Genomic DNA, 22763 nt, shown 5'->3' with positions numbered 1-22763 from the left:
ATTAATGAGGAAAAAAAATTAACTTAAATGATTTTAGCAAATGGCTGCAATATAACAAAGAGTGAAAAATTTAAGGGGGTCTGAATACTTTCCGTACCCACTGTATATATATATTACATATATACACACAGAGAAAATAATAGTTACATTTACAAAAATGACCCATTCAAAAGTTTACATATATACGCTTGATTCTTTTTTTTGTTGCTTTTTTGCTTTTTTTCAGCATCTTTTGAGCATTTGATCCCTTTCCAACAATGACTGTATGACTTTGAAAAGTCGTTTTTCCTTCTGGAGCATCAGTGAGCGTTTGAACCTTCTGTAATAGTTGTGTATGAGTCCCTCAGTTGTCCTCAGTGTGAAAAGATGGATCTCAAAATCATACAGTCATTGTTGGAAAGGGTTCAAATACACAAAAGATGCTGGAAAACCAAAAAAATTGTGGGACCTGAAGGATTTTTCTGAAGAACAGCGGGCAGTTTAACTGTTCAGGGCAAACAAGGGACTCATAAACAACTATCAAAAAAAAAAACCCGCTGTGGATCATCCAGGTAACAACAGTATTAAGAATCAAGCAAACTTTTGAACGGGGTCATTTTTATAAATTTCAACTGTTATTTTCTCTTGTGGACTATATGTAAACGTCTTTTATTTGAAATATGTTATTCAGGTCAGTTCTAAGGTCAGGTCAGATCCCCCTTATTTCGGTAAAATAATTTACATTTTACAGATACTGCAAAGTGTATGTAAAATTTTGACCACAACTGTATGTATGTATATGTGTGTGTGTGTATGCACAAAATGTATATCTATTATATGTATTTTATGATATTATATATGTTTATTTTTGATTATTTTGTTATTTTTTAAATATAAATGTAAATGAAGTTGAAATTATTCTTATGTTGAAGTTGAAGTTGAAATTAAATTATTATTATGGATCATTGTACAGAAGTATATCCTGACGCTTAACCTCAGAGCTTATGTAGTTGTACCAATAAAACATTCATAAGTTTACACTAAAAATCTATTTCGTCATGGAAATTTTGGAATTTTAAATGTCAGAATCCTTCAGGTGAGCTCTATAATGCAGCAGATACAAGGCCTGAATGAGAAGTAGTAATAGATGCTGATGGATGGATGGATCTTTAATGTAATTTCTACATTCTTTGAAACTTTAATGGTCTCTGTACAGCAGTCATGGGGTAGCCTGTAATTCTATAGCATTTGTGTGTGTGTTCATGCAACAAGTCCTTCTTTAATGGATCCACTACTAATGGAGCATGAAGGCAGCAGAGAAAGCCAAAAAAAATCAATTTCCCACAGCTGTAATTATGGTACTCTCTTGGTTAATTACTCTGGTCTTGCCGTTACAAAGTGCTACTAATGTGTCGTCGAAGAGCTCAAGCTGTAGCATTTACCAAAAAACACCATTGCACTGAAAAAACTAAATACACGACCCCAGCTGTCAGGAGAATTGGGTTTATTTGCTACAGAAAAAACGACTACCATCATATTCAGGTTTACAACCTAAGAAAGGCTGAAAGCCCATGAGATACTCAGCCACATCTGGTACTCGGCAGAACAGACAGGCTCAAATATTCCTCCTAAACCACAGTGACAGACACAATCCAAAGATTACATTTTTTTCTTTCCCTTTTCACCGATCCCTCATCCGTCCTCGACTTTCTTTGACACAGCACAAACCGCAGAGAGGAACATTTCTTTACATGCAGCAAGTCTGACTATTGTGTTATATTGTGTGATACAAGATTTTGACACGAGACAAAAAAAACTGTGCAATGCAAATTCAACAGTGAAGTCGAACAACATGACGTGGCTTGTTGCATGCTGTGAGAGGATATATGTGTGTGCACATCCACACAATGTGAGAATGTGTGTGTGTGTGGGATGCTTCTCACCGTCCACGCATGCTGGTCGGGCCCGTGTGGTGCCAGCGATCTGTCCTCTCCGGCAGGCACAGCGGGCTGTCTGCCTGGCGATAGTGCGCTTGGGTTGACTGCTGTCTCTATTCAACATCACTATCTCACATGTGCCTACTGCCAACTGACCTGTGGAGGACACACACACACACACACACACACACACACATTTCAGAAAGCATGACATTAAAAATAAAGATATCAGTAGTAAAATCTTGTTATATAAACTTCAACATGAAGGTTTATTATCCCTTAAAATTAGCCTATTTTTGAGTGCATTGTTATGTACCAGTCTGAGAGTCATTGCCAAAGCAATCATGGAGGGAAATAAACATGGATGGCTTTTGGTGAAATTTAACATTTAAAGGAACAGTTCACACAAAAATGAACACTGCCATTGTTTACTCAACCTCATGTCATTCCATACCTGTGTAACTTTCTTTTTTGTGTGGAACACAAAGGTAATTTGTAAATCAATACAATGAAAGTGAATGAAATGTGTGGCAGTCAAGCTCCAAAATGGCTCCACAAAATTGGTTCATTTGATGTGTGCGCTATAAAATTGATTCATTTGACTCGACAACTATGTTCAGAGTCCTCTGAAGCCATACAATAGATTTTCATGAGGAATATTTTATTTTATTTTATTTATGAGTCTTTGAGTTCTATGAGTTTACAAAACATGGACAAATTATTCCTTTATGAATCGGACTGACTCACTGATTCAGCTTCAGATGTTTCCCCTAGTTTAACACTGAAAAACAACGTCAATTGTGACTGTGCATTACACAAAACTGTCATGCATCAGAAGGCCACTTTTGGACCACTTTTATGGTGCTTTTTTGGGTCCTTTTTTATGTTTGAAAGCCCCAATCATCATTCATTGTAATTTCATGGAAAAGAACAATCTGTACAATCAAGAATAACACAGAAATCATATGAATGGGAAACAACATTTTGATTTTTTGGGTGAAATATTCTTTTAAAATAGATATCTAGTCCAACAGCTCTGAATACCAGCATAAAATTTCATTTTCTTATTGCCTGTACTATGAAAATCATGTAACATTCATACAGTACATACAATGAAAGTGAATGAGAACTGAACTGTCATGCTCCAAAATGACACCACAAAAGTGGTTCAATTGACTCGTACACTAAAAAGATTAATAAAGAAGTGCACTATGAAGAAGTCAACAACTATTTTCCAAGTCTTCTAAAGCCATACAATAGATCTGTATGAGAACTTTTGTGAATGAATCATTCTTCTGAGTTCTTGTAAATGAATTGTTTGATCAAGCTCAAAAAATGATTCTGATGGCCTGAATGGATCCATTCATGAATCAGACTAATTTGGATCTCTAGTTTAACACGGTGGCTGCGTCCGAAAGCTGAAAAATGCTGCCTTCGGGGGATGCATTCCAAGGTAGGAAGGCATCATGGCACATCCGAATCCAATGTCAGCTTCACTTCCTGACTCCTGATACCCCTTCATCTGATCGAGTTTTGAAGGCAGCATATATGTATCCTTCGCTGCCTTTGATATCCCACAATCCTGTGCGTTCGATTCCATGATGGTTGAGCTTAAAAAAAATAAAGATGACGTCTGAAAGTTGCACGTGGTGGATGTTTGTGTGTAAATGTGTTTCTGACCAACTTTTTGTACTTTTTGATGTTATTTCTAGAGAGAAATCAGTGTTATAGTAATTAAATGTTCAATTAGTTATCATCAAAGTTTGTTCTATTTTGTTGTAGATCATTAAACCGTTACGCTGCCACAGAAGCATGTCCAAAATCAGTTTTGTGAGGTGCTTTCGTGTGTGCAAAGTCATTGCCTAATAAGGCAGTGAGGCAACAAGTCAGCAGCCTAAGCTTTTTGACGCAACGACTGACTAAACAAGACTGATTCATTCTCAGAGGTTACGCCAAGTTTAACAGTGAAAAACAACTTAAATTTGGTCTGTGCCTTACACAAAGCTATCATATATCAGAAGACTTGCATATGGAACACTTTTATGCTGCTTTTGGGTCCTTTTTGAAGTTTTAAAGCCCCAGCCATCATTCATTGAAATTGCATGGAAAAGAACAACCTGTACAATCAGGCTGACAGAAAGTGATATGGATTGGGAAAAACATTTTCATTTTTGGATCCTTTTAAAATAGATCTCTAGCCCAGTAGCTCTGAATACCAGCATAAAATCTAATTTTCTCATTGTATATAATATGAACATCATTTAACTTGAATACTGGATCTCTCCAAACATATCCCGACATCTGAAATGAACCAAAATAGGCAATATAGCATTGAGTATCATGGAAAGGTTCAACCAATTTCCACATTTTGGTTCCTCAACATGTCTTTAGAAGAAGACAGATACCTCAGATAATTTTAAGGTGTCACTTAAATGGTAGCTTTTCACTTCTCTAAAGGTGTTCATTGTTGCTCAAGCCTTTTATAAAGCAAAATCTCTTTCTCTTCTGTCTATCGAGACCATTTCCCCTCAATGGTTTCTCTGACAGGCATAAATATTTTTAAAAGTGAGTATTTTTGACACTTTTAGTGTGCTGGCAAAGCTTACAACTTCTATTCAAGTGACCACAATGACCAGCAAGCTTTGTAGAAAAAGAACAAAAAGTGCAAAAAGTCTGGCTAGACATTAGCTGACTCATACATAATCATAATTCATGTCAGAGAGAAAAGTCTTCCTTGTTCCTTCACTTCCTGTCTTTGCTCTTTCTTTGTGTTTGATCAAAAGAGAAAAGTGGCCGGGTACATCTCTATGAATCCGCCTGTTTAAAATGGCAATAAAAGCAGATTTACAATATTAATTAATCTTGTGTGATACCGTTGAAGGGCCAACAGAGACGTGATGAAAGGGGATTTTTATATGTGTAATAGAACTTGGGAACAGTGATGAATCACCACCGACTCCTGCTTTAAGATTCCCTTTCACAGGAAGCTCATCTCAAGGGCACAATAATTCACTCTGATCAGACCAAACAGAGAGTCAATCAGATCTCACCGTCAAAAAATACCCTAAAAAAGCAAAAAGCCTAACTATTGTCTCCAAAATGCAAGACAATAAATAATGCAAACTGCAACTTGAATCAATGCTCGATGGAAAACAGTCTAAAAAGAGTTTATTCATGCACCATATTCTCCGTTCGTCAATGCGTCAGCCTTTATTCCAGCTTTAAGCTGCTGCTGATTGCAGAGCTGAACAGCTTATTGCTATTCATCATATTTTACACTCCCCTAACCCCAACACGCAAAAAACAGCACATCCACCCTCCTGTTGCATTAGCACTTGACCCATTGAAATGCAAAGACAGCAGTGTGGAGCTGATGACCGCTACTGCTTGGTCAACAGTCGGCACAGGCTGAGCTGATTAAGACGGACGTGTCGAACACAAAGCTCGGACTCCCAACAGGACGACCAAATGCTTTCACAGTCCAGTGGCCTGTAGAATTACTATTTCAAAACAACAGGTTAAGGTCAGCCGAACTCAGGAAGACACCTGCCTGTCAGGAAGAAACCAGAGGAGTTGAATACGATGTGCAATGGACAGACAGTCAGTCCCATATCAACAGTAAAACAACTTGATTTAAAAAAAAAAAACACTTATAAATATATCTATATTTGTAGATTTCCTGAAGGACTCCGAATTAATACTGCATTAATGAACTAATGTTCAGCCCATTCTCACTTTAAAATCTCACTTGGCATGTACAAAAAAAGTTTCCTCTTTCAACAACACAATATCAAACATTACACACCAAGAGCAAAACTTACACACAATTTCAGGCCGCACGTGTCAGATGCAGAGTCTATTGAAATTGTTTTAACCTTGATGCCGATGGGGGCATCTTGTTGAGTGGAGATGAGAAATCCCAGCAGACATCATTATTGTAAAGACTATGGAGAACGCTGAAGGTCACCTCTCTCTGTCTCACTCCCTCTTTCGCTCTGATCAGCCTCCTCCAAAATAGAGCCACAACCTCTTTCCATAACGGCCCACATTAATCCTCCACAGCTCAGAATTTAGATAAGAGAATTAACCCCTCCTTCAGTCCTCTGATGCTTCTCTGTTTGCCCCTCTTTTATTCTGTTTCATTTCATACTGAGATCTTTCTTCAACTACAGCACTTATGGCTCTCTTAGAAAATAAATTCATACTTTACACACTCACACTAGTTAATTTGATTTGTCTGCTAACAGCAAATATACATGCATCACAGAAGAATAATGGCATCTGTTATTTCTGAAAGCCATGAACATTTTTTTTTGCATAACTTCGAAATTAAGTGTTAATTATATATATATATATATATACACACACACACACACACACACACACACATACACACACCTTGATTTCCTTCACATATGTATCATGCTCTTCACTGACGCTACTGTCACCTTGGCAACCAAGTACACTGACTTGAAATGAAGGGTTGCGAAGGATGTCAATCATAATTTAAGTAAAAATGGAAATCAAGATATGAGACAAGTATAAGAGGAGTAATGAGAATTTAGGGCAAAATGTGTTCACTTATAATAAATGTCACAATGCAAAAAACAAAATAAAAACCAAAAATAAAATACACTGTTTATGTTTATTTGACTCTTTGTTTAGATTATCATCATTTTAAAATGTAATAATTTATATTTATATATTATATTTATATATGTTATAAGATTAAGATTGAAAATCTGGGTCTGGGACAAATGTCAAAAAAAAAAAATAAATAAATAAAATCTTGGTCTGGGACAAATATAAAAAAATGCATAAAAACCTTTTAAGCAAAAATAAAATGGTGAAGGCATGTTAAACACTTTTCATGAGAGTGTGACCTTCACATAAAAAAAATAAATAAAAAAAATTACATTAAAAATGTGTGTATAGTGTGTAAATTGTTTGTTTATTTGAGTCTTTAGGTTTTAGATTAGGTTTAGATTATCATCATTTTAAAAATGTATAATTTATATTTATATATGTTTTATATTTATATATGTTTCAAATCTTGGTTTGGGATAAACATAAAACAATTATACATAAAAGTGTTTTGAGCAAAAATAAAATGGGTAAGGCATCTTAAACACGTTCCAAAAGTGTGCAGCCTTCATATAACAAACTGAATAAATAAATAAATAAATACATTTTAATATATTTTAATTAGTTTTAATAAAAAACCCCTGGGACATAAAAGTGCCCATAATTAAAGAAACGCCCGCAAATGGCACAAACACCCACAGGAACAGCTGTGTGCTGCTGGCCAGGGACATCAATGGCATGAAATACCAGCGTTCTGTCCATGTTTAACAGCCAGAGGATGAATGAGGATGGATGGAGATAAGCCTCGGAAAACAGGATGGAAAGAGAGAGACAAAGAAATAGAGTCAAGGGTTTGATGTGCCAAAAGCTTGACAGCCATTCCATCACAGGTTGTTAAGTTAATTGATATGACAGGAGGTTTTTCTGCCTCTTTAGTCCAGACACGACAGACCGTATCAAACGTTAAGGATCTACATGCACCTGGGCACAGAGCAGCACTGAGCCACCCTGCTGGAGCAGAGACCGGGTCACCAAACTCAGCTCTGCTCATCTGCAGACTCTACTTCCTCTCTCAGAGGAACTAGATTCAGGTCTGCAGTGTCATTTTCAGCTGAAAGATGTAGGTACAACTGCAAGAGAACATGAAGTTTAAAGCTAGTGCGGTTCAAAACACCACCTCCTCTCCAAACACAGCACCACAGGACAGCTGACAGGAAGATGTCACCTGTTTCGTTCTAGAATTTGCAACGGCAGATAAGGGTTAGACAAAACACATTTCACTGCAGATTCTCACTGGGTTTCAATCACTTGAATCAGCGGGAGTGCTAAACATTTAACACATGATGGGAGTGAATGGATGAATCTCATGAAACCGGTTAAGAAACTGTCCAGGTTATATTTCATACCAAATTCAAAAAAAAGAAAAAAGTAAAGAAATTTGTATTAAGAAAACATTTAATTTGATTTTTAGGACCAAAGAGATTTTTTGTATTGCAACATTTTAATGATAATTAAGCACATTTTCTATTACTAATTCTCATTACTGTAGTAATAATAATAATAATAATAATAATGCAAAACTACATAGGATAATGGAATGGATTGTAGTAGTAGTAGTAGTACTAGTAGTAGTAGTAGTGATAGTTAGGGATGCACCGAATGTTCGGCAACCGAAATTAATAATAAGCGAATACGTAAATTGCATAAACAATTATGAACAAAACAGCATCATGTATTTATGCATTGCTTAATCTAAAGAGCCGAAGCGCATTCACACAGATTGCATTTAAAAGTGAAGTGAAGTGAAGTGACATGACATGTGGCCAAGTATGGTTACCCATACTAGGAATTAGTGCTCTGCATTTAACCCATCCTAAGTGCAAACACACAGCAGTGAACACACACACACCGTGAACACACACCCGGAGCAGTGGGCAGCCATTTATGCTGCGGCGCCCGGGGAGCAGTTGGGGGTTCGGTGCCTTGCTCAAGGGCACCTCAGTCGTGGTATTAAAGGTGGAAGAGAGCACTGTACATTCACTCCCCCCACCTACAATCCCTGCCACACAAATTCGTGACGTGTTTTCTAAAAGTTTAAACTGTTTTATCTTTGCATGGCTTTCTATACATCTCTTCTGTGAGACGCGAGTGCAGCAGTCATATTTGTCCGTCTAAAAATGCGCTGAATATGCGTTCTGTGTGAATGGCTTGGTTTCGGTTTTAACCTTTATCAAGATCTTCTCCGCATTGAGCTTCTATATTTCTCTATATTTTGAATGAATAACGCAGCAGCGGCGAAGCTCGTGCGCTAGACTAACAAAACATTAAAATGCAACAACATCACTTATATTATCACCGCATCTCGCGCGCCCTGATGCACACCTAACATTCAAATATAAAAATGTTTATTTTAAGTTTGACTAATAGTCATTCTTTATTCACAATCTCCTCATCACAGGCAGGCACAACACTCATTTCAGCATGTGTTCGTGTGTGTTGTCTGTGTCACTCATAGCACGTGCCTATATCGTGCACTATATCGAACATTTTTTCTATCGATATCAAAGGTGTACCGTCGATAAATATCGATACCGTTTTATCGCCCAAGCCTAAGTAGTAGTAGTAGTAATAATAATAGATTTTTTTACTCTAATGTGAGAACATTTTACTTTTAAGTATTTTATTATTTCTTTGTGTTCTCATTATTATAACAGTATTTTTTACTGTGTTACAGTAACAAAACGCTGAAATTCAATATTGTATATTAAAATCAGTATAGAGGCAGTATAACAAATCAACTCCGGGGACTTTTAGACTTGAGTGCAGCGTTTGATATTGTTGATCATGGCATTCTTTTGTCACATCTTGAACAGTATGTGGGCATCCGTGGAAGTGCCTTCAGTTGGTTTAAATCTTTTCTTACTGACAGAACCTTTTCAATTGGCATTGGAGGCTCTGTCTCAACTGTAGCTCCTCTCACCTGTGGCGTTCCCCAAGGTTCCATCTTGGCCCTAACTCTGTTTTCACTATACTTGTTACACCTCTAGGTTCGATTCTTAGGTGGCATGGAGTGTCATGACACTCAAATCTATCTGCCTTTGAAGCGTACTGACAGGAAAGGTTTAGAAACCTTGCTTGCTTGTATAAACGATATACGATCCTGGATGTCCTCAAATTTTTTGCACCTAAATACGAGTAAAATGGAAGCAATTGTATTTGGGCCCTCTGTGGGTAAAGAAACTACTGTTAATGTTGCCAATCTGCACTCTTATGTCAAACCGACTGTGAAAAATCTGGGAGGCTTTTTAGATTCCTCTTAAAAGTTTGATCAACATATAAACACAGTAGTTAAGTCAAGCTTTTTTCACCTGAAACTTCTATCTAGAGTAAAGTCTTTTCTATCCCCCAAAGATCTTGAAAGAGTTACACATGCTTTTGTTCTATCCCGCTTGGATTATTGTAATTCTTTATACACTGGAATATCCCAGTCCTCTATTACAAGGCTTCAAATGGTTCAAAACGCTGCAGCCAGATTTTTAACTGGAGTCCGCAAACGTCAACTTACCTGGTTGCCGGTGCGTCAAAGAGTTGATTTCAAAATATTGTTGTTTGATTTTAAATGTCTAAATTGTCTTGTGCCCACATACTTATCTGAATCTTTAAGTCCGAACACGTCAGGCAGGTGTCTACGGTCCACAAACAGTTACTCTCTGGCCCAGCCTCGAACACAGTTGAAATAGAGAGGGTATTGTGCGTTCGCAGTTGTTGGTCCTAGGCTCTGGAATAGCTACCCCTTATCTCTGAGATCCCTGTCCTCTGTACTTGAGTTTAAATCTAAGTTAAAATTGTATCTTCTTACCCGGGCATTTAACAAATCTTAATTATGCTTTCAGTTCATTATGTGTTACTGTTACTGTACTGTTCTAAATGAAATGAAACAAATACTACAATAAAGTATATTTAAAAATGTCATTTAACATTTTTTATTTATGGCAAAAATGTGTTCTAAAATAAAACAAAAAAAACACTAAAATGACAAATAAAATATTTGTAAAAAATTAAATTAAATTAAATTAAATTTCCACTTTTTCCCAATGGAACACAAAAAAATGTTCATAACTGAAAGTCAAGCTGCTCTTTTCCATACAGTGAAACTGACTGGGTCACAACAAGCGAGAGTTTCAGAAAATAACAGTCCATTCCTCACACAAAGCTACTGTATCTTACAGTATATTGTATCAGAAGACACATAATCTAGTGCACAAGTCATCTGGACTACATTTATGATGTTTTTGGTGCTTTCCCCCATCCTTTTTAGACCCTGATTCCAGTCTACTGTTATCACAAGGAAGAGAGCAGTTCACACACTGTGTTAAATATCTCCTTTGGTGAGAGAGCATAAATGTGAGCATTCCTTTAAGTAAAATGTACTATTCTCTTTCTTTGCAGTGGAATATGACTTTCTTGACAGGTATTGTGAGATTTCCTCAAATAAATCTCTTCGGTCCACAGACAGTCAAGCTAATCCTTTGTTGCTGTACGAGTGGAAAGAAGCACAGCTTGAGCCACAGATGAAAAACTGCCTCTCTATAGAGTTTGTCTTTGCTGTTAACAGTTATGTTCAGCAATAGAAACGGTCATAACCTCCTGCATTGTGTACTGAAGAGCTAATTAACCCACCCTAACCCTCTAAAAACCTGTTTAAACATCTCTGTCATTTAGCATCAACCTCAAGTGGAATGAGGACGGCTATAACAGAAATTGACACAAGTTAGCAACAAGCCAGGGAACAAAGGTCTCACACTTTATACAACATGTGACAATAGTAAACTCAGACAGTAATTCTCAGGAGAGAGAGAGAGAGAGAGAGAGAAAGCAGTGAAGCTAAAATACTGCAGAACATCATATCATTCATCTTCATATATTAGATGCTCAAGAATTCCTCTCAGCTGAGAGAGAGAGAGAGAACAGGAGCAGAACTAACTAGAGCAGGGTGGCATTTGACATGAATTAAATTTATATTCACCCAGCAGCGAAAAATGTAAAAAAAATAAATAAATAAATAAATAAATTGGTGGCACAATGCTACACAATTGATTTTGCCTTAAAAAGCTTTTGAGTTTTGCACAAACATCCGTTCACTTCTACGGCTTCATTACCTACAGAGGCACTAAATTTATGACACGGGCCATCATTAACATCTGGCATGCTGGGAGCTAGTGGCCTTTGTGGAGGAAGAAATTGCATTTTGCTAATTGTGCTGCTGGAAATGACATATCTCTCCTGCCCACCTACACAACATTATGACAATGGCATTTAGGGAGATAAATAAAAAAAAAATAACCAGCGATTCATACACTGTGGTTCAGCCAAGTAATCCCAGAGGACAAATTTATTGCTCAGAGGTTGCTCGCTCACAGCTTGAGAGAATTAATGGAGTTCTTCTCGGTTATCTATTACTGGGTATCAAGCATCAACTTTGTCTTAGATGTTTCTCCTACAGGGTTGTGCACCATTCAGATATGAAATTGAGAATTTCTGTTCAATTCCAATTAAATTCCTAAACTTGAATTAAGGAAGCAAACAGGATGGAGGACTGCAATTCAAACTAAATTGTAAGGAAGCAGAATTAAATTTAATTGAAGCTGAAAGAAAATAATATCACTGCAATTATAAAAAAATATAAGATAGATAGATAGATAGATAGATACTGAAACACTGTTGAGATCTTTGCTGAAACTCCAGAAAACACAAATATGAAACTATTGGAGTCTTTTTTCCTACAGGATGTGCTGAGAACTTCTGCTGCATTATAATTAGAATAATCTCTTCCCACCCACTGATACCCAAGCTCTACGGTGGAAGCAGAAAGGTGTCGGCGGTGGCAGGGCGAAAAGTCTGCAGAGGGAACTCTGACATTTCCAAATGTATTGTTAAATAAACTGGCAGCGCTGATGTTGGTGACAGCTCATCCATCTGTCTGTTCTGTGGCCCAGAGTGCAGAGCCAAGCGCACTTTGATTTCCTGTCTTTGCCATGACGAATGGCGGTGCTTTGTGGGGGGAGCTGTCAGGGCAGGATTCACAGCCACTCGGAGCGACCCACACATTTCTCTGTTACTGAACCCCCCAAAAGGGCCTGACAGACCAAAGCACGTGTTGCAGTTAATGGGCCTGTCTTAAAAAGCACACAGTAGCCCTTTTATTTCATCACTCTCCTGCACTGTAAATCCATTTCCGAAGCCAAACACACTCCATATCTGTTTCTCAGTTGTAGACGCGTTCACTAATATGAATTATTCTCGTCTGTAGAGGGGTTTTTGGATACCAGTCAGAGAACAACATCTACTACAAATCATGCCATCTTAAATCATAGCTAGTGGTTGTCAAAGGTGGTCAAAAATTTCACCCGCCAAAAATCAAAGGATAAATTACCTTTCTTTGAGAGCACTTCCAGAAAAGGCCTCATGAAATTGCCTGACGAGTTCAGTTTTCTGTCCTGTGTTGACATATTTCCTATTGAAACAAGATGTTTAGGTGGGACATATCGATAAGGTTTAGTTATGTCATATCCATAAACAATTTTTCCAATACTTGCTGGTCGATTGCAAAGGGAGAGACATTCTTATTCTAGAGAGAATCTGATTGGACAAAAATCTGTGTAACCCTGTGACAGGGTTATTAAAAAAGTAGTTACATAAAAAAGTTATTTGAAATAAAATTAAATATTTCCACTACTTGCAAAGGCATCAGTTCTCATTAGGCTTGCCACGATAGACGGTGCTGATGCTAATAAACTTTCTACGTTTCTTATTTATTTGGTTATATATTATACGTGTTTACTTATTTCTAGTTTTGTATAGGCTACCTATTTAAACTATGTTTATTTGTGATTTCATTTCTCCAGTGAGGAGAGTGAGTCGAGCTGACTGACAAGAAGAGTGGGTTGAGACAGACAAGACGATGGCGGATGATTTAGTTTCGAAGCGAAATGCAAAAGCGCCTGTTTGGCAGTATTTTGGATTTTGAAAATCCTGTTGACTTATGCCATTTATCTATGGTGATTTTGGAAGGCTAAAGTGAGTTTGACGTTGTATTTTGTTGTTGCATTCAAGCAATTGACGCCTAACTGCCACTAATTAGAGCACGGCGCTTTTAAGCTATTTAAAAGCGAAGGAAAGCGAGGAAAAGAGGGAAAATTCAAACTAACTAAAAACAAACAATTGCTTTATGCCGAATTGCCGCTATTTGAAAGTGAAATTAAAATCCGCATGCCACTTTTGCAAGCTATTTAAAAGCGAAGGAAAGCGAGGAAAAGAGGGAACGCCCCCACGGTGATACCGGTATTATCGGTGTTGTCACACGTCGATTAACCGGTGGGAAAATTTCCTCACCGTCAAAACCATGGAAGAGAAAGTTTAAAAATACATATCTACAAAACGTACAAATGCACTAGAACACTGTCATATAGATACCCTGAAAGTTAAGATCATGGACTAAAAGCCACACAATTCATATTTAGATTTTATAGCGCCTGAAAAGGTAAAATGTCAATTCTGTACCACTGGCAACTTTGGTCCTAAAAATAATAAAACCAAAATTAGAATGCTCAAAACTAAAACTATAAAATACTGAAACAAATAATGACAGAGTAAACTAAATTAACAAGACAAACTAAAAAAAAAAATGAAAATTTAATTAAAAACTCAAAAATATCACAACCTTGTGACGACCACTAAAAGTAGGCATACAATATTACTGTAGATATTTCACCAGTGACCTATTTTTCCTCACAGGCCTCTCAACAGCATGAAACAGACTTAGGTTTTCCTGGTCTGTCTAATATGAAATGATCAGAAGCATTTATGGCTCAGGTGATTGGCTCAGAAAATCTTCCTGGAACAGCAGCAAAGGCATCAGCATCCAGGCTGCATGCACCAGCCGAGCAATTGCGTTTAAGATGGATGGGACTGCTGGATAGCTCTCCAGGTTTATTAGAACTCCTTGAAAATCAGCCTACGAGTGGCTTACAGTTGTCTCTGCATTTTAGGCCAGATACAAGAAAATGCTTAAACATCAGAAAAATGTCACACATCACCTTTAACCAAAGCGAGCAGTATCTCTGATGTGCAGTGCAGCATTTGGAGAGCTTGACGGATAAAGAGAGACATCGGTCAGTGGCATGAGCTTGTGTCCTAACAGCCTGCAGATTTGCACATGCAGAGAAGCTTGTTTGCATCTCACATCACAAAGCAGCTGAATCAAGCATTAGTTTGAACGCGCAGTGGTGCGGGAGGTGCTCAATGAAACAATATTTAACAAACGACTAATCTTATGCTTCGAGCTTTCCGGGGAATTCCACTACGGAAGAAGAGAGAATTTTTAATTGGACTCCTGACAATTGATTTTAATCTTGTAAATCTCTCTCATCTCGTCACTGTCCATCTCGTTACGCCGGGCATCGGTGATGAAAACGCTCTGTGCATTATCGTGATGTCATCACATGTTTCTCTGTTATGATTCTGGATGACAGCCCTGGCCTGGGAGGACGGCATAATTAAATCATGACTATAACACACGCGCTGCTGGCACACAAAGATACACACACATCTCTATATCACTTACATCTCACCACAAATAAAGCACTATCATAATATGCATGTGTACGCTGGATCTTTTCAAATCCAGCGATGAGCGATGAGGGTTTTTCATCACATGCCTATGCTTGAAGGTTCAAGGTTTCATTCGAACCCACATGCTTTCCTCTGTAAATGACTCGGAGCCAAAGAGCGGCAAAGGTCGATGGTCACACAAATTGATCAATCAATATCTCCCCCACAACTTCAGTAGGGTCACGGATATCATTATCGAAATGAAAGGCCACCACACTGTAGCATCACAGTAGTGTTGCTTTCGTCAACGAAAATTATGACTAAATATCGTCGTCAACGAACCTTTATTACATGACGAAAACGAGACGAGACGAGACGTAAATGCTGGTCATGTGACGATGACTATAATTAAATGTATAATGCAATATCGTTGACGAATAAAAACGAGACTAAATGTGGTTTACAAAATAAAAACTATGCTAAAATGTCTCTTCATTTTCGTTGACCAAAACGAGACGAAACGAAATGTTATAACGTTATTTCGTCTCGTTTAGTCGCGTTATTATTATTATTATTTTGCAGTATTTCTGTTTCCTGTGTCTCCCTTCAGGGGCTGCATCAGGTCGCACTGCGCAGACGCAGGCGACACCACTTCCTCAAGCCCCACTCGCGGCATTATTTAGAACAGTGTTTCCCAACCGGGGTGCCGCGTAAAAAATCCTTTTTTAATATTTTTAAATTGCTAAAATGTTCAAAAAAGCAGCTATTATATAATATCCATTCTAATGTCGCCAATAATTAGAGATGCACCAAAATTCCGGCTGCCGAAAATGAGTTCACCGCTCAGGATTCACTTTCACGTGGTGTGACGCTCTGCGTGTCATCCCGCTCAGTCGCTCGCGGCCCATGTGAGTGCTCCACTCATATACCGTTCATGCTCATCGGAACAGCAAAGTCCACTCAAAAATCAAGCTGACAGGAAACACCGATGTAGTACAGTATTGTTTCTGTCTGCAAGAGCCCTACTGTGCTGTAACAAGGTGTGGTAAATGGGCAACTCTGGTAACGCTGCCCTCTCATTCATTGATCTGCTAACCGTTATGCTCATGTGTCCTCTGATGATAATAGCTTTCTAGGATTAAACATTATTTGGATAATTCGTAAAATTAAAAAAAAAAAAATCTCTTAATAGCCCTACTGTGTGTTAGACCTACCTGAAAAACTAAAAAGCAATTTATTTCATTTGTAGGCCTATCGTGATTTTTTTTTAAATTTGCGCTATCATTAGTAATTTCTTTATTTGTTCTTATTTTATTATTAACTGCTTAGCCTCCTTGTCATTTTTTATTCAATTCAAAGTTTTAAATCAAGCTATCTCGTGCTACTGCAACAAAATTACCCAGCTGTAAAATCAAAACTTTGTTTAATTACCATTATAACTAGCTATCTCACAATGTTTACATATGAATAAAAGCCTACATTAAAATCTGTCATATAAATTGGTCTCTTCATTAGAAATTAGCCTACTGATTGCCACCATTGATAGACACATTTCTTTTCATAATATTAAAAATATCTGTATGACATTATATTCTGCAGTTCTTCCCTGTTGTACCGAATATCTATACTTTTCAAATTATCATATCGAAGTTAGAAATTCAAATATTGTGACAAAATTAATTTTGTAGGGTGCCACAAATTTGTTAAAATTTCCAAAGGGTGCCGCGACTAAAGAAAGGTTGGGAAACACTGATTTAGAAGACGAAAACCAAACAAAGTTAAGTCTGACACAGAGAAAGGGACCGATGGCCGGCCAGCCGGGGTTCGTCTTTATTTAAATTTATGTGTGTGTACTTCTAACATGTTTGGTTGGTAAAATAAATGTTGTAAATTCAAATCAGAGCGTCTTCCGTGTCTGGAATGGATGTATTCTTGAGTCTATAAGGTAACAATAATATAATAAGATAACTAAAATACAATTTTCATTGACTAAAACTAGACTAAATGTCATCAGTTTTCGTCGACTAAAACTAGACTAAAATGCTCAGACTTTTAGTTGACTAAAACTTGACTAGACTAAAAAGAGTATGAACGTGACTAAAACTAATAAAAACTAAAATGACAGTTTCACACAAAGACTAGACTAAAACTAAAATTAAAACAGGCCGCCAAAAACAACACTACATCACAGCAATCATAAGTTGCCGTTTCCTCCGGCTATAGACCGAAATCGTGTTCCTTTAACTGTTTTTTTTTTTTTTTCAGCCAGAATTGAAAATTCTGTCATTATTTACTCATTCCAAACCTGTATGACTTTCTTCGGTGGTAAAATAAACACATAAGTAATAAAAAATATATTTAATAAAAAATATGATCTGGTTTTAAAAAGTCTTCAATGCAATGTGTGTGACTTTCTTCAGTGAATAAATAAATAAATAAATACATTCAAATTAAATAATAATAATATGAAGCGATAAAAAACTTTGAATAAAAGTATATCAAATGCATAACTGTAAATAAACTAAATAAAACATTAACTACCAGACTGTGCTAAAAAATAATGCTGTTAAATATATATATATATATATATATATATATATTCTCCAACTTTGGCAGAACACAAAATTATATATTCTAAAAAAAGATGTTTCAATTGTTTTTGTTCACAATAAAAGTTAATGAGGCCCAAAACAGCATTTTTTTTATTCATTTTGAGGGTGAGTATAGTTCCACAGAAAAAAGAAAGACATTTTCGCTTGGAACGAAATGAGGGTGATTAATGACAATTAAAGAATAAGGATATTAAGGAATAACACTGAGCAAATTCTATCAACAACATTAAAAAAGACTTTGTGGCAGAAATATCCCCTCACCTTGCCTGTAAAATACAACATATTCAGTGACATTTGATGAGTGATTTATCAGCTTGTGCAGCTGGACGTGATGCAAAAAATTTCAGGCCCTCAGGTATTTCTTGATGCTTCATGGTGGTCAGAATAAAAAATTTATTTCAAAGGAGTTTCCCTCCTTAGTTTGAGCCGGAGGCCATGAAGCCCAAATAAAGCTCAGCCATTAACTAAGAGGATCTATAAGCGATGTTTGAGCCCTCAAATACAAGACACCAGTTCACGCCTACTAACATTCAATGTGCTGAACGTCTCAGTTAAATGTGAGGATTTGTGCAGCAGGGTGCCTTTAAGTCTGCAGTATTACCATGCTAAGACACCACCGTGAGATGAAGTGTTAATGTCTGTAATATCTCTTATTATATCCCATCTTAACTCAAAACCCCATCGCACCCCCCACTGACAGCCATCTGCAAAACTTCCACATCAGCACACAAAGCTGTGCCATGTATGACATGCCTCCCAGTGCCTTTTTAGGGCAGTTAGCTTATCAAATGTGAGTCACGTTCTTACCCTTGACTCAAATCATGACTATCCTCTTCATTACCTCTAGAACGCACACAGAAACGCCGTACAGACACGCACACACATGCAACAAAACAGTGTGCAATGCATGTCAGTAGGCACTGATGCAAATGCATGCATACAAAAGCACTGGTCCCTGAACACATCATTCACAGCATTAGAAGAAGCAAAAGAACTTCAGAGACCCATGAGCTTCACACTAGAACTAGTCTGACACACACAATGCACCTCTAAAAGCCATTCACATAGAAAAGAAAACCGCAAATTAGATCTCAATTGAGAGAAATCACAACAATGACATAAATTGTGCTCAGATTTCTCAAGGCTGAAGTTTGAGATTTCTCATCAAGTTCTTCACATTTGTGCTCCACATCTCAAATTTAGTGTATTTCTCCAAAGACATTTTAGGAGAACCCACTGAGACAAAGTTACATCTCAAATAAATCTCCTGAGCTGTGAAAGAGCAACCCCTGAGCAATACAATTTTCCTCAGGGTTGTGAAGCATGCCCTCTATATTATGCTATAGATTTCCATAATAATATCACAAGCTCTCCAGGGTCTCTCAGAGGAGTTGTTTCTGTCCTAGACTCTATGGTTCTCCCCTGGGTGTTAAGAAACAGAAGCTTGGCTCAGAGAAATCTGACAGCTGCATTTTTAAACAACTTTATAATAGGGACAAAATCAGGTGAGTCTATGCACGGAGATATGAGGTTATTTAGACCCCGTTTCCATAGTGAAAGTCATGTATAGTGATGCTCAACACTTGCCTTCTTTCAGGATGTGGGTGTAGATCATCCACAGCATGAGCAGGCAGCAGAGAGACGCGCCTCCGCCGGCACAGAGCGCCCGCATCCCCGACTGCATCCTCACTACGTCCCGCAGAAAACACTCCCGGCACCCAGCCTAAAGCAAGTTCAAAGCAAACTCTGCTACTTCCATAGATTTTTACGGGAATGTGGCCGGGATGCGAAGAGAGAGTTAATCCGACGTGAATTTACGCGCAGTGGTTTCCATTTTACGCATCTCATAAAACGCATTAAAATATTTAATTTGGAGGGAGGGGCATTAAAAAGTCATTATTTAACAGGTACTTGCCCAGTTTAATATTTAACAATAGAACGTGTATTTGAATTAAAAAGCAAAGCAAATCAAATTGATGGAAAACTCATCCAAGCAAAGTAAAATGAGTCATTTGGTCCGTTGGAAATGGCGCTATTCCTCTGCGGTCTGGAGAAATATCCACACAGGGAGAAATGGTCAGTGGTACAAGTGTCCAGTGGTAAAAGGTCCAGAATGTACGGATGCTGACTGTAGATGAGCTCGAGACGGAGGTTCGGTTCTGGGTCTTCAGGAATGAGCCTTCTTCAATGTCACTCCGACGTTCCCAAACCAGTTCTTGTCAAATCATACAGAATGTGCCCTGTGGAGTTAAAGAGAACAGCAGTGAAGCGTTTCGCGCACATTCTCCGTGGATTCAGAGCTGAGTTCTCCCTCCTCTAGAAGATCTCCCTCCGCGCACACACAAACACACGCGCGCGCACTCACAATGTGGGGAGAAGGGATCGTAAGGAATTTAACTATTCCGGTTCCTTAACGACTCTTTCAGAACTTAAGGAAGAAAAATTTGGCAATGCAATAAAACTGTTCAGTTTGTGGTCCTGAAACCCAGAAAAAAATGCATTTCAAACTCGGTTTCCTTGTGAAATTTCAAATGGGGTTTTACACGTTCCGATTTAGCCTATAAGTAAGCCTACATTACGTTCTGAGGTTAATGGAAAAGACTTTCACGTTTTGTTCTACTTCAATTACGTATCAAATTGGTCAAGTTATTCGTTCGGGAATCGCTCTACACGTCGCGTTGTGTGTGTCTGATTCAGGGAAAAGAACCGAGTCAGAGTCAGAGTCATTCCTGCGGGAAATCGAACTACAGGCTACTGGTCGCGCTGTATGCGTTTGATTCAGTAAAAAGAACCGGCTCTTCGGAGTCATTCCCTCTGGAATCGAGCTGTAGCCTACTAGTCGCGCTATATGCGTTTGATTCAGTAAGTTCTTCGGAGTCATTCCCCCTGCATCGAAATGTACTAGTCGCGCTGTATGCGTTTGGTAGAGTAGAAAAGAACCAATTTATTGGAGTTATTCCCTCAGGAATTGGGACTATAGGTCGCGCTGTATGCGTTTGATTCAGTAAAAAGAACCGGCTCTTCAGAGTCATTCCTGCGGGAATCGAACTACACTGGTCGCGTTGTGTTTAAGTCACTAAAAAGAAGCTGTTGATTAGTAACACTCCTTCGGGACGATATAGCTTACATATTTTTTTGACAATACTGAAATTTTAAAGTAGGCTACATTACAATTTAACAAAACAAAACAAAAACATTCTAAGCAGTCAATGATGGTAACTAAATCAATAAATGTCTTAAGCTAAATTAAAAATGTTAATATATTTAGGTCTACTTAGCCAGGTCGACAGTTTTACAGGTTATTTAGTCATTAATAGCTGTCCTTAAGGTTGCAAGACTACAAGGCAGTTATAGGAAGATATTTTTTACTTATATTTCGATCCATTTTTTATGTTTAAATATCCAGTTTTCAATAACCAGTTGTTTACTTTAAACACACACACACAAAAAACAATGCAAACAGGTTGACAGATCATCTCCTACTGACAAAACAACAAAATAAAAAAAATAGCGATACAAAAGAGAAGACTGGCTACTTGCACATCCTCGCAGAGTTCACATGATGAAATTGAAATAAATTACAATAGCACATATCCATTTTTCATAAAGTAATTGTTTACACTATTCTTCAGAGAACACCGTTTTGTGGAAAGACCCATTAATATTTGCAAAGTATTACATGATCTTGTAAAGCATGATTGTGACTGGAGTCGCAACTAAAGTAGAGTCTAATATGAATATGAATATCTGGATATGAATACTATATAGGATTAGATACACAAATAAACAAATGAAATGCCTTCTTTTATATTAGTGGATTTATACATAAAATATCAGCCCATAAAAAGCCTCTTCTAATGCAATATGCATAGAGCAGTGTGTATTATCCAAACAGGATGATTTAAACAACAGCATTTGAGCTTTACAAGTATTAAACATGGTCACAATCTATCAAACTTATCAGAATACAACAGCAATGATGACTCCACGATAATGTAATACAGGTTAAAAAATGTGTTATATACCACTATACAGTATGCCACTCACAAATTAGCATCACAAAGAAAAGATCATACACCATAAAGAGAGATTAACAGACACGTACCTCAGGTGATTTGTAGAAATATTCTGCAAGCTAGAATGACTGACATGGAAATGCTTTTCAAAACACCACACACACACAAAAAAAAGTCAAATGGAGTCAAGCTTGTTTTCTTTGCAAATTCTACTGTGCTCTATCAATATGTTGTTTTTCCTCTCACTCTCTCTCTCTCCCTCCCAAAATCTGCACGTCATTCCCTGGGAGATAAGACCAGGTACAGTGCTTCATCTCCATATTTTGGTATTCTGTACTGCACTGCGCTGGTGTACAAACCATTCGCATCTTTCAAGATTCATGGCAAACCACCATTAGACATTTTTTCTCCTTCTGCTATTGGCATTATGAAAACGTTCCCGATCCTTAGTCAGCAATGTGAAATGAACATATTGTTCCACATTGATTATTCACTCACTCTCATGTCTTTCCAAACCAGTGTAACTGACCTTCTTTCATTCATGGATCAAAGAAGATGATATTTTGATTTTATGATATTTTTCCTTTCAAAGAACACATACAATGACCAGGGGCTTTTTAGGCTCCAAAAAGGACAAAAAGACAGCATAAAAATATTCATACGACTTATGTCATATAAATTTTCGATTGGACTTTTATGGTGGTTTCATGTCCTTTTTGCAAAGCAAATCTCTTTGCAATTAATGGCTTAACATGTTCAGTTAAATTTTTAGGGACAAAAGCTAAGTAATAATAATAATAATAATAAATAAATAATATATTATTAATTATTATTTTATTATTATTATTTGTATTTATTTATAATAATAATAATTATTATTATTAAAAAAAAAATTTTTTTCAAAGAACACATACAGTCACCAGGGGCTTTCAAGTGTCAAAAAAACACAAAAGACAGCATAAAAGTATTCATATGACTTGTGTCATATAGCCTACATTTTCTGGCCTTTTGGACTATTTTTATGG

The 22763-nt window shown here is 37.3% G+C and overlaps 1 protein-coding gene across 1 annotated transcript in view; it reads right to left on the bottom strand.

Moving 5' to 3' along the window:
* The window catches only part of LOC107734532 (protein FAM19A5-like), a 61385-nt gene extending 41749 nt beyond the window's left edge, over nucleotides 1–19636 (bottom strand). The window contains exons 1-2 of the mRNA XM_016546515.1: nucleotides 19310–19636; nucleotides 1923–2072 (exon numbers count right to left, since the gene is read on the bottom strand). Of these exons, the coding sequence (XP_016402001.1) occupies nucleotides 1923–2072; nucleotides 19310–19406 (247 nt within the window). The 5' untranslated portion in view covers nucleotides 19407–19636. The remainder of the gene's footprint in view (nucleotides 1–1922; nucleotides 2073–19309) is intronic.
* Between the last annotated feature and the right edge of the window lie 3127 nt (nucleotides 19637–22763).

Source organism: Sinocyclocheilus rhinocerous, unplaced genomic scaffold (assembly GCF_001515625.1).
Source record: "Sinocyclocheilus rhinocerous isolate Xijiao unplaced genomic scaffold, SAMN03320098_v1.1 scaffold99, whole genome shotgun sequence".
NCBI lineage: Eukaryota > Metazoa > Chordata > Actinopteri > Cypriniformes > Cyprinidae > Sinocyclocheilus > Sinocyclocheilus rhinocerous.
This window is presented reverse-complemented; position numbering and strand designations above follow the sequence as displayed.